Source organism: Sitodiplosis mosellana, unplaced genomic scaffold (assembly GCF_009176505.1).
Source record: "Sitodiplosis mosellana isolate CC-2019 unplaced genomic scaffold, AAFC_SMos_1.0 Smas_scaffold_2, whole genome shotgun sequence".
NCBI classification, from domain to species: Eukaryota; Metazoa; Arthropoda; class Insecta; order Diptera; family Cecidomyiidae; genus Sitodiplosis; species Sitodiplosis mosellana.
The window spans coordinates 4,489,895-4,503,426 of record NW_022595245.1 but is presented as its reverse complement, the minus strand read 5'-3'; the positions used below and the strand labels follow the sequence as shown (position 1 = coordinate 4,503,426).

At 38.4% G+C, this 13,532-nt stretch overlaps 1 protein-coding gene across 3 annotated transcripts in view; it reads right to left on the bottom strand.

Moving 5' to 3' along the window:
• LOC129565084 (nephrin) overlaps window positions 1–13,532 on the bottom strand; it is a 199,439-nt gene that overhangs the window by 65,196 nt on the left and 120,711 nt on the right. For all 3 annotated transcript variants that reach the window (XM_055439452.1, XM_055439453.1, XM_055439454.1), the window contains one exon: window positions 10,034–10,223. In XM_055439452.1, coding sequence (XP_055295427.1) covers window positions 10,034–10,223 — 190 coding nt within the window. The remainder of the gene's footprint in view (window positions 1–10,033; window positions 10,224–13,532) is intronic.

Genomic DNA, 13,532 nt, shown 5'->3' with positions numbered 1-13,532 from the left:
GAGAGAGAGAGAGAGAGAGAGAGAGAGTGGGTATTTGATTTTAATATGTAGACAAGTCAACAATTTAATAACTTAAAATTGCAAATATTGCAAGTGTTTGTGAGTGTATTTGTGTTTTATGTGTAAGTGTATATCCATTTTGTTTGGTGCCGCCATTCGACTTCTTCGAAAGACATTCTGACTTCGATTTGCTCTCATTCTGTGCCACCTTCGGTTCTCTGTCGCTCTCTCTCTCTCTCTCTCAGGGCCGTAAAACATATTTCATATTTGCAAATTCGAACACTTGTGATATATTCGTAATATATATATTATCCAATTTTATGGCACATAGATTTGCCTGTTGTGTTCACTCCAACCAACACTCGGTGCAACACAACGCTTCATTGTTTCCAATGTGTACCATAGTATATATCGACTGCATGCACTCGATTCTCATTCGAATGATTGATACGCAAATATGTTTTTGTTCGTCTTCTCGTTCGCCTCGCTCGCTCTCTCCCTCTCTCCCTGAGTTTGCCTCTTGCTCGCTCACTTACTTTCAATAAATTTATCGAGAACTACGACTTGTCTAAAAGTTTGAATACGATAAGTTTTAAGCATGTGCGCTGCGGCAGAATCGCAATCGTTCTTCGACTACGTCTTTGTATTGGGGGAAACATAGTAGTTTCAAATATTTGCAGTTTGTAATTAAACTTTGTAACGAAAATCAACAAATGCGCCAGAATATTAGTTAATGGAATTGGAACAAAAATCGCCGCAGTATATGTGCGGTGTATTGGAGTCTCACACTTTGGTTTTAAGAACAACAGAGAAAGAGAGAGTCAAGTTTTGTTGGGAAAACTGGTGCGTTTGTTTGAATGGCTGGCTGAAACACAGGAGTATTGTGTGGCCAAGAAGAAACTATTACTGTTTCAAAGTGAATATCAACAATATATCGATTAAATAAAGTGAAAATAGATGGTCTTTTCATTGACACTACCGCCTTCTGTCGACCTTTTGTCACCCTACTTGTCGCCGAATCGAACAGCTCAGACAAAATTTTAATATCGTTTCGATACTTGTCAATCTTTTTGAAATAATAATGGGTTCGATGAATATTAAATCAGTTTAATGATACAATTTTCAAACAAAATCCGAACCCAAAAATTATGGCAGACAATATTCAACGGCGTGAAATGTGATCGAAAACTTTTTCACTTCCAAGCAATGGGGAACGAACAAGTGAATCAAAAGCGTTGAAGTTTTTTGGTCACGGCATTCAACCGAATGAAAGCATTCAATCAACTGTGTGTGTGTGTGATATTTCGTAAAATTGTAGGCAGCCTGCGTTTGACCTCGTTAGGGAGGAGAATTTCTTCTTTCCATCTAATTATTTGATTCATATTCTACATGCCTCAATTCCATATCATCACCAACCAATTGTCGTAGTTATGCCATTCTTTTCTTCTTCGTCTTTCTTGCATTTTCAAATATTGATTTTTAAGAAATATACGCTTCGTTCCACTTTGACGCTCTGAATGAGTGTGTTTTTTTCTTCTTCTTTTCGACAATCGAGTGCCTATTTTCCTGTCAGTTGATTTTCAAGAGAATAAATGTCAGTGCTATTTATTCAATTGCGACATCAATACGTTTCATTTTCGCTTGGATAAATTGAAAGGGATGTGTATTGATTTTTGCATTTTTGCGAAAAATTGATCGTAGCTAGATTGATGACAATATTAAATCCGCCCGTGGCACAGCTCAAATCGACGAGCAACGCAGCTCTGTCATTTGGAAAGCGACCGGCATGAAAATTCATAATCATAATAACGAAGCACAGAAACACTGCTTTAAATGGGGAGCGTGAGAGCGAGAGGTAGAGTGGTGGAGGGAAGAGAGTGAAAAACTTGACGAGAAAATTTCATGCCGAGCTTTATTATAGCGGCAAATGATTAATGATGTCTCCCGATTCTGTTGATGCGCACTTTCAGCAAACTTTTCAAATAGGCAAGCGAACGGTTGATGCTGCTACTGCTGCTGGCTTATTTTTTTGCATTAAAAAGTTGTGCGTGCGACTTGAATTCACCGAGAACACGAGAAAAGCACTCTTGACACTCTAATTAATATCGAAGCGTAGCGCGATTTTATTATGAAATGAGCTTGTATTACGTTCATATCAACGCTCTTTTCATTACACAGTTTTGAAAGAGAGAGAGAGAGAGAGAGAGAGATCGAGCTGGAAAATGGATGAAACCTTTTTGCGCTAATTCGTTGGTACATTTTGATTTTTCCGCATGTAACCCAAATTATCGAATTATTATCATCGAAAACAGGCAATTGATCAATTAGCAAAGTATTTTGTCCGAATCGAAATATGTTCTTCCCGAAAACGTTTTTTGTTGTTATTTCTAGGTTGGCGTGACCACCCATCGAGAAACAAATGACAACGTAAACCAAAAATAAAACATCGAGTGCCATCGTGAGCTAGAGAACAATAACAGTTGGAAAAACCACTATTAAATAAATTGTGTGTGGTCAAACGGTTTGGTTGAATAGTCATTTACAGTAATAGTGCTTAAGTATAATGAACTAAAATAATGTGCACAAATATTAGTATTCATTTGATGGAGAGAGGGAGCGAGAGATTGGTTTTGGTCTAGTATTTTATTAGCAATAAATATATCAACTAATAAATTATTATTGCCATTTCGGGCTCTATCGGAATGAATGCAGAGAAAGCAATCGATGTGAATTCGTGTACAATTTCACAGGTAATTTTGGGTATTAAATTTTCGAGAATTCCGAAAGTACATTTATTGATTCATATATGCGTGTGTATATATATATATGTGCCGAATCCAAAGATGCTAACAGCGAGTGAAGTTAGCAATCCAACAATGACCGTACTTAAGTAATTAATTTATGCGTTTGACTGAATGTTTCGAAATGAGACTTTGCTTCGAGTTATATATCGTATCGATGGATGGATACGAATGAATGTATTTCATTTTGGTTGAGCCTTCGATGGCCATCGTTCGAATGCGATGTGTCGTTACCGCATCATTAGGCTACGGTTACGCACTTTGCTTTAATTTCGTTCCATTGACTGAAGTCTCTAACGATAATGACATATATGCATGATATTGTGTGTGAGTGTGAGTGAGTTTGTGTGGATCGGTTTCGGTCTCTCGATATTTCGAGCTCTCTGCTCTCGGCAGCCGACACATGCAACATACGAAAGGTCGAAAATAGCCATATATTATATAAAAGCACACCACAAATTTAGTTAATATAATTTCATTTATTCTCATGACCACCACCATTTGCTGCGTTCACATCGAAAATTACGTAAATGGTCGATGATATCATTCTCTCTCACATACACACACACACACACACACTACTGTACACCGATCTTATGTTCTATGCATTAATGTGAAGGGAGAGGGAGATTTTGAATGTGACGAGATTTTCGGGCGCCCATCATCATCATCATCCACAGTGGCTAAATAACATCAACATTTTAAACATTGACTCATTGTGCGACGGCTAAATAATGAGGCGTGCTAATGAAAAAAAGATTTGTTTATAATTTTATGTGACACTTAATTTATTTCTCTCACACTGTCGTGTGTCGATCCGTGTGCGGGTCGAGTGCAGAGGTTTCCTTTTCATTTCTTTATCTTTTCGTCTCGCTCTCACTTCATTTGCCGGAAAATGAGTATAAAAATCCAAGACGCCAAGTGAAATGATCATGATGTAATAAACTGTAAACGTGCCAATGGAGCTCTTTTCCACGCTCCAGCTGTTTGATTTCAATGAAGTAAAATCCAATGTGAAATGCGACGGTTTGTCGGTCTTGTGATTGAGAGTGAATGAATGTGAGCACAAAAGAAAAATTGACAATCATATAAAAGACACATCCGAAGGATATGTAGATATTTATCACGATTGAAATGCATGGCGATGCGCGATGTAGTGCGGCGCGGTGCGTCGTGCACGAAATTGCGGATGATGTATGCATGTTTCATACTAATTACATACCATATAAAATGGCGATAAATAACATGAAACGATGTACAACACACACACACACATAATTTATTTCATTTCGTCGGGTTCAATAAAGTAAATTCCTTTTCCGCTTTCCCATTTTATTCATCTCCTCCTGAATTCTATCCTTCGAAGGAATCTTTGACAACAAACAACTCTCACTTGCACACACACACACACACTCTAATTCAAAAGGAGCAAAAGCGCACAAGTACGACACCGTTCGTCGAAAACGAAGTGAATTTCAGCTGAATAAGTATTTTGGCATTCAACGTCAAAGTCTTTTTCATTTCGTTTTTTATTTATAAGAAAAAGCGAATAAGTTTTTGGCCTGATATGCTAAACGCAGCACAGTGGTGGTGGTGCTGCTGTTGCCGCCGCCGTCAACAGCAATCGTAAAATGCATGCAACTGAAGGTAGAAAGGGTCTTTTACTTCGTATTTGATATGCTTATCGTATCGTGTACAACATGATGTGAGATGAGAGAATGATCCATGATATCGTGTAATTATGCTAAAGACGCACCCGTACTTTGCTTCAAAGTTCGGCAACTAATGTCATAAAATTGCGAAATAAGATGGAGACCAAAGAACGGGATACACTCGTCCACTTTTTTTCCTGCTTTGCTCATACTCTTCTCCTTTTTTTAGCTTTGCAATGGTTCTTCGCGTCTCTTGATCGGGGCTGTTCCGTTCGTTATACCTGTGGATTAATACTCTATCTCCTCTCACTCGCAGTGAGTGCTCTCGCAAATGGAAAGGATGTCTGAGTCATGTCACATTTATAATAAGTTGCAATTTGTTCTGCGTTCGCAGAATTTTTGAATACGTAAAGTGTGCGCCACTTTTTCTGTATGGATGTTTCGGAGTGCTCTATCTTTATTACACGCATTGAATATACATTGAGCATACGGTAATGTGACATTGGAAGCCATCGGGATTTTTTTTCCGCCCTGCCAAACTTTCGCTTAACTTGTTTCACATCCGTAAAATGTGCGAGTTTTAATCTATCGTACAATATGTTTCGCTTTCTTCCATTTCATTTTCACAGTTTGAGATTTTTTCCCTCTACACAGCCACCGTTCTCTGCAGCAAACTGTGTCAAAGCAGAGAACAGTTTTGCCGTTTTTTTCCATTTCCACATGAAGCTGCCACTTGCCTACGCTCAGTGGCACAGCGTTTGTCTGCTGCTATAATTTCATTACCGAAAAATTAAAATTTCAAATTTTCATGTGGAAATATCCTTTGCACAAACTTTCAATTCGGTGGCGGAACATTTTTCGCGTACCTACTTTGGATGGATGCTGATTCGAATTCTCTCTGCCTTTTTTTGTTGCTTCAAACCAAAGCCATAGTTGATATAATCAAGGGCGCACGACAGTCAATGCACAAATATGTGAAAATGGAACGCTCGGCGTGTGTACGAGAGAAAAAGTGAGAGAGTGAGCAGAGAGACTGAATGCCAATGCAAAAACAGTGCTGACACTTGTGAGAAATTTTATTTCAACACCACTTCCACTGGGCTTAAGCCTCGAACGTTGACGCGCTGTGTATGTGTATGCTCAGTCACGCTTTTTGTTTTGGTTCAATGACAAAATGAAGCTCTCTCGTTCGCATTTTTTTTCTTTCATTCTCGTTCTTTTTGTGTGTGTATCTCTCTCTGAATGTGACCCAGGCGGAGTACACCAGCAGCATGTTAAATTGTGATACCGTTTCGTTGGCATCTCTTTTTCGCGTCTCACTTTTCTCATTACCGTAATTTTCGATTGGACGCCGATACTTAATTAAATGCGAACATGCATGTTCTCTAGAGAACGATGCGAACGTGTCTATTTAACCTTGATTCAATCTGACTTCTATCTGAGTTGGGAAACCGACATCGTTTTGAGTATGGAAACAACCAAATGGCGGAGGTAATATTATTTTTTTTATCTGGTATTCTGACGCGTAAAACATTGATTTTCCCATTTAGTTTATTTGAACAACAGATATCTTTTTTTTTTCTCGGTTGTATCCAACCAAAATGAAATTGGTTCAATCAATGTGGAAAATGCGTAGCAGTTGAGGAAAAAAGAACATATTCTCGAATTGAATTTGTTTCGAGAACTCGACGAGAGATTGTTGAGCCGATCAGATCAAATCGGCAATTATAACCGCGTCGATACGTGCGTGTGTGATTTGAGTTTTTCCATCCATTGTATTTGATCACATGTTTGAAAATTGAATGTGGCAACGACCGTGCCATAGTGTTTGAAAGGTGTGAACAATGCCCAGAATTGAATGTACTGCCTTTTTTTATGCGTGAGAGAGACGTGAAAAAGGTAAAACAAACAGAACTCATTATTGGTGCACGAGACAATTTGTATTTCATTGGAGCGTGATTACGCTTTTCCAATTGCCATGCATGAACACCACGTCAAGAGTGGCACAAGCGGGCGAACGAGCGAATAACTGAGAATTATATATAGATATCGACAAATGAATAACAATAACCCACCATAGTGTGTACATAGCCGGCACCCAAAAATTGGCTCAGACAGACGGAAAACAACCGAATTGGAAAAAGCCAAATGAATAAAGCATTAAGTGAATAAGCGGCAAGAGAGATACGGAGAGCGAACAGATTGCGGTGTTGTGTTGAAAAAGCCAAAACCAAACTCTCGATTCGATTCGATTCGATTCGATTTACATTAATTCATTTTGGAGAATGAAATTTTCGTTATTCAGTTATTTCCATTGTTGTTGGTTATTATCTCTCTCGCTTTGCTCTTGCTCTCTTGCCCACTGTCCAGAATCTAAGGCACGCGAACCGGCAAAAAACGATTCTTTGTACCAGCGGTTTTTGTCCAAGAGTTGAATTTAAATACAATTTTTTGTAGTGTTTTTTGGCTGTTGTTGCTACTTCTGTTGTTGTTATTGTATTGTTATTGGTATCGCATTTCATCGTGTATGTGACTTTTCGATTCTCAATTCTATTAAATATTTAACATTTCGAATTGCGTTTGATTACGGCCATGTACACACACTATCAGCATGGAAGCAGCGCCATGCACTGTGTGTGTGCCACTACAGCAAAGTGGTTGCATTTCCTCGATTAAAATCAGCAGCGGGCGAATGAACGACGACAACGTCGTTGAAGAGAGAGAGAGAGAGAGAGAGAGAGAGAGAGAGAGAGAGAGAGATAGAGAGAGAGCAAAAAAGCACACACGTTTTTCAATTACGGCAAATGGAATAAATTTTATTTATAGAATTTCATAGAGAATTCCACGTAATACTCGTAGTAAAGCACCCCTTTGGTGTGAGAGTGTAGTTTTTTTCTTCATCGAATCGATTCTAACGGTAAAATGATAATCGGATACGGAAATCTGCTTGTCGACATATCAAAAATTTTAATTAATTTTTTTTCATACGAATTTTTTGAATGTTTCATTAGCGATTCTTTAGCCGCTTAATTGTGCTCACGAGCCAAAGACTCTCTGTATCTGCAACAGGCCCGTAGCGAGACTGAAATTCACGAGGGTGCTGAGCACCTGAATATTTTTTATTATTTTCACTATTTTGTATGTACTTGATATACCAAATTTATCATAAGAAATTTTACCTAAACTGAAATAACGTTCGCTTGAACGTTCGTTTAGTTGAAAATCTTCTTTTTTTTGTAAATACCATTTCAGCTGATATTAATAATGTCGACTTGGCATGTATACAAAAACATTACTGAGAAGTCGTAAAATAAATGAATCATTCGATATGACTGCTGTGTGTTTATTCTACAACACAGTCCAAACAATGTGGAGGACATGTCTCATATATAGGAAGTACTTTTGATTGCTGGCGCCATCTAGGTGCGTTACAGGCGCAATGTATTACTATATGTTTGACAGCTTAGTCAAGAACCATTTGAGGGGCTCAGAGGAAAAATGTTACGTAGAAAAGTTCCGCGGAAAAATATTCGGGAGCTAAATGATATCATTTAGCGGAGCTAAATGGTATCATTTAGCTTTAGCAGAGCTAAATGGTAGCGGTGCTAAATGATACCATTTAGCTCCCGAATATTTTTCCGCGGAACTTTTCTACGTAACATTTTTCCTCTGAGCCCCTCATTTCTAGCAAAGTTGCGAACAAAATCAGTTACTATATACGAGCTATGGTGGAGGAATGCAGTAGCAAAATCAAAACGGCTACTGATATGCTGTTTTGTTATGATTAAGTTTTTCAAAAGCAGGGAGCCTAATCGACACTCGTTGGACTGGTCACTATCAAGCCACAAAAGCTGTGCGTCAAAATTATGGTGAAATCGTCAATACATTGAATCGAGTGAAGGACGATAAATACAACTCGCTTCATCTCGATGGTGACGACATCGCGATATGTATTGGTAAACGTAGCGTAATCACACAACCGAAATTTGTTTTCATTTTGTTTTTTATGGATGAATTGTTGTCAACACTTGAGCCGGCAGACGCTATTTTCCAACAGCGTGAAATGAGCAATCACCGTGCAATGCCTGTCATAGATGCCGTTAAATCAACAATCGAAGACTATCGTAGCCCAGGGAAATTTGAAGAATTCGTTGAAGAGTCACACAAACTTATTCCGGAATCAATGAGCTCTGTTCAACCAGAAAAAAGAACACGCAGAAGAGCAACAAACTTAGCTGATTTTGTCGTCGAAGAAACCATTGGTGAGCGTTCAAATGAAGCAGATGAGATTAAATCATGTTTCTACGAAGTTATTGATGTCGTGTTGGGAGAATTCAATGCACGTTTTACAGAGAATAATACGATTTTGTTGGCACTCTCAAATTCATTTGAAATGAATTTAGAAAAATTAAAACCACTTGATCAAATCGGTATAGAACTTCCACCTGAACATGAAATGAAAACTGCGAAAAAGTACGTCGAAAGCAAATATAATGATTGGGAAAATGAAAAAGACAAAACTGAGACCGGATTCAACATTCTCTCAACATTGTATGAAGTTCGCGATGCGTTTCCAAATGTGTACGAAACATATGCTATCATTGAAACATTCGCATGCAGTACATCAGTATGTGAAGCGTCATTCTCAGCATTAGCTAGAATAAACATTCCATCTCGGTTGTCAATGACAAATGAAAGAATGCGAAATCTGGCATTTTTAGCTATTGAACAAAAAAGACTTGAAACAATTCCGTTAGATAAAGTGATGCGAAAATTTAATGATGCTAAAGAACGTAAAGTGCAACTCTTCTAGACACTTTTCTTTCACTTTCTCTTACAAATGCCAAATTTTGTATTCGTTCATTTTACTCAAATCTCAGTATATTGATTATTATTCAGAAAATAACAACAAAGCCACACGAAAATAAAATGTATGATCGAAGAGTAAAATAAAGTCAACTAAAGTAAAAGTAAAACTTGAATACTTTTAATTCATTCATCTGAACAATTTTTTCTTTGAAACTATAGCTATTTCTTAGGGGAACACTGAAATCTTTTCAAAGGGTGCGCGAAGATGTTCAGAGGGTGCTCCGCACCCTCTTGCACCCATCTCGCTACGGGCCTGATCTGCAACAAAGAACCGAAAAGAAAGGCAGCGATTAAATTGCTGTAGGAAAAATGGCTTGGACAAGCGAAAAGCGATTGAGAAGAATTCACACCGGTCGATTGAGGAGTTTGAGTGACGAAAACAAGCTGATTCACTAATAAATCGAAATGCAATTACTCGAAATCGCTATTTCATGCGATTATAAAATGCGAACGGAAGAAGTGTACGTGTAGTGGCGATAATGGCGACGGCGGCGATGTCGAAAACGGAAAAAGTAGTTTTACTCGAATTAGTTTTTTTTAAAGGGGCAGCAAATGAATAGAGAATGATTCTAGTCTGTAGAATTGGAATCGTGCTGAATTGGATTTTGGATTATCTGCCACACAAACACGCGACGCGCTCACGGGAACACAATGAATAATGAGGTGGTCTATAAAACCCTAACAATGATAATAATAGCATCGAGTTATTACCTGTAATTTGATGCGAGCGGATTTGGTCCGATAGCCACGTTATCATACTTTGTACCGATGTGTGCCCAATAGTAGGAGAATTCATTAGTATTATGCTGTTCACTGAAGCGACATTTCAACGAAATGTTCTCTCCTTCTCGTGTATCCATCATCATATCCTCGCCATGTGTTACCGATACCAGCGATAATGCTGCAAATAAATAAGTGGAAAAAAATGTGTTTATTAGTTTGTTGGCTATGTACTTTTCGTGAAAAGTTTTTAATTGCAAGTAAATAGAGTAAAAGAGGGAGACAGAGCGAAAAAAAAGTTCATCACAACTACAACCATGCTGAGCTTTCAACATTCGACAACATTGTTGTGTGATTTTATGTGCTAATGCACACAAAAAGTTATTTCAATTAAGCGACACTTGAGTTTTTTTTTCTTTCCAAAAAAGAGGAAAAAATCCATTTCGAATAATTAATTATGAACGCAGCTAAACCATAAAAAAGAATTTTTCAATAGCGAACGCATAAATCCATGGGGGAATGAATGATTTAATCACGAATGTTGTGCACATCAAGGGCATTCAATGCGATAAGCAGTTGAAATACTTACTGGGAAAAAGGCAGGCAATTAAAAAAAACAAACAAAAGAGAAGTGCATCGAATAAATGGCACGTCCAACACAAAGATCAAGCATTTAAAGCAGTTAACAGCAGAAGAAATTCAAAACACGACGGCAAACAATGTAAACAAAGACAACACAGAAAATGCGACGAAGCGATCGCACGCCACCGCGCTTACAAGTAAGTGAAACGACAAACTCCTAAATAAATTCGTTCGTCCTTTTTTTTCACAACAGCGACGACATCGTTACGATTTCTTTTCCCGTACACGACACAACACACATATAAAGAGAGAGAGAGAGAGAGAGAGAGAGAAATAAAGCTCAAGCAAAAAGTTAATTAAATATTTGTCTTCGCAATTACGCAATTAAAACGAACAAAAACAAGTTACTGCACTGATATTGCGTTGCCCTGTCACTCGTTCAACATTGTCAGTTGGCTTGGTAGCGGCGATGGTAACAGTGGGACGAACGGAAAAAGCAAGGATTCTGCACATTCTTGCGAGGCCGAGTCCATCCTTACCGAATCGAAATGGAAAGACAGAGAACGAGAAATAACCATCATAACGATAACGTCGACTGCTGCACGAACCAACCGAAAAAGAATTCAATGCTTAAGAAAACAGTAAAACGAGAAAAATCTCAGTATCGTGTCTCTCTCCCGCTCTCTCTCTCTCACTGTGTGTATATCATGAACCAGTGCCATTTTGCAAAACGTAACAAAATTAACCAAGAGAGAGAAAAAGCACACTGAGTCGAAATAAAACAGCAAGCAAGAATGCAGGAGCAGAAAGAGAGGGCCACAGAGAGTAAGAGTTCGAAAAAACAACAAGAAATCTGCCTAAAAAACAGCTTGGCCCGAAAAATGTGTTTTGAATTATACATTTCGAACAAAAACACAAATAGCTGCATTGAGAAAATGAGCGCTTTTGAAGAGTCCCTTGTGAAAATGGTGCGGTTTGCAATCTTGCACGCGTACCTCTCCTTCTCAAACGATGTTTGCATAGCAAAAGGAGCTTATTCACCTTTTTTCGGCTTATTTAAAGATGTTTTGTCTTCTTCGGCACACGCACACACCATTTTTTTCTCTATTTCAATTTTCAATTAAGCTCATTTGCATTGCGAACCGAGAAAACGAGCGCCAAATGATGGAGAAAAAAACGTACACCGAACGGTTGAAACCGGCAGCAAGAATTCCTAGGCATTTTTTGCTGGGGTGCTGGGAAATATTTGCTGAAGCGGAACCGAACTGAAAATCGGCATGGGCAAAAGATGTAAAATATGTTTCACTTTGAAAGTTGGTAGCCATAACTCATACAATGCGATTTCAAGTCAACCGAAAATGAAAACTGCAAACATCGACAGTGGGGTGTATGTGCTGAGAGTCATCGTTCGAAGATGGTTTTTTTTGCTGGTGCAATGGCTTGAATCTCTCGAATCCCCCCTTTTTGGGGTTTGTCGAAGAGCGAATGAAAATAATAAATATTTCGAAATTGCCTAAAACTCCGATCGTGCTCTCTTCGGTGCGCTCTTTTTGTTAGCCAAATATTTTTATTAGTTTGCAAAAGAGGCAAATGAACGACAAAGCGTCACATTGTGTGAGTGTGTACGAGTTTCGTTTGGAATTGAGTGCAAAACAGCAATCGGCCGGCACGCACACACACATACCCAAACAGATGTGAACAGAAAACGCGCACAAAAATCCAAGCGCAGTGTTTACACGTACTTGAACGCTTGACAGTTGATGCTGTTTAGTGTGTTTTTGCTTCTGTTTCGACTTGGATTTTCTGATTACGGCCCGGCACTCGTCGTTTTCGTCGCTTTTTCGAATGGTTGTCGTTCTGTGTTGTATGTCGCTGCCAATGTCGCTCGTTTTTTTGTGTCATTTTCTGTGTATCGCACAACGAGCAGCAGCAGCAGCAACAGTAAGCACGAGAAAAAAAAATCTCTTAATTTTGTGCGTGCCATTGCTGCTAACAATGTTTTTTTGTTTGTCTTTTTCTTTGCTTGATGCCAATTTTTGCATGTTAGTTAATCTGCAGTCGAACAGCATCTCCATATCTCGCATAAACAAGCGGCACTTGAACACTCGAAGAAGAAAAAACAACATCATATTTTTCGTGATTTAATTGGGTTTCCGACAGACGAACGACTGAAAACACATTTCACTGTTTGGTGTGCACACGACGACAACATTGACAAAAATGCTAAATGAATCATTCTGTTAAGCGGCGAAAAATTCACAACAAATTTATTTAATTTTCGTTGACTTTGCAATGCCGACGCAAACTGTAGACGATGAACCGGAGCATGTTGCTGCTCTTGTTGTGTTTCCGCTAATTGATAATTAGAAATTCAAATTATGAACGATTCAAAATGAGATACGCACAAACCAGTTTACAAGTGTAAAATGACATTTAGTACTTTTATTTACTTCGAGGCGATGAATGCTAACGGCGTTATGAATGCGAGAGAAAAATTATTTTTAGCTACGAAAGAGTCGGTATATACGCCCAAACTCTGATATCATTCTCTCTCCCTCTTCTTTTCCCTCTTTCTCGTGTCAAATATTTGATTATTATTATGGCAAGATATAAAAAAAACGTTCCAATTTTGTCCTTTTTTCTCGATGATGAATCTACATTTGAATGGGGCAAAAGGGACAAATTGCTTACACTGTGTGTATGCCATTGATTGGATCGGTTTCCTTTTGAATAAGTTAGTGTCACGTAGCAAAATCGAAAATTCAATCATTCATTTTGAGGACGACGACGACGACGACTCATTCGTGCTATTCAACTATATATTTATGAGATATTCAATGTGCACCTTCCGTCGTACAGCCAGAGAGAGAGAGAGAGAGAGAGAGAGAGAGAGAGAGAGAGAGAGAGA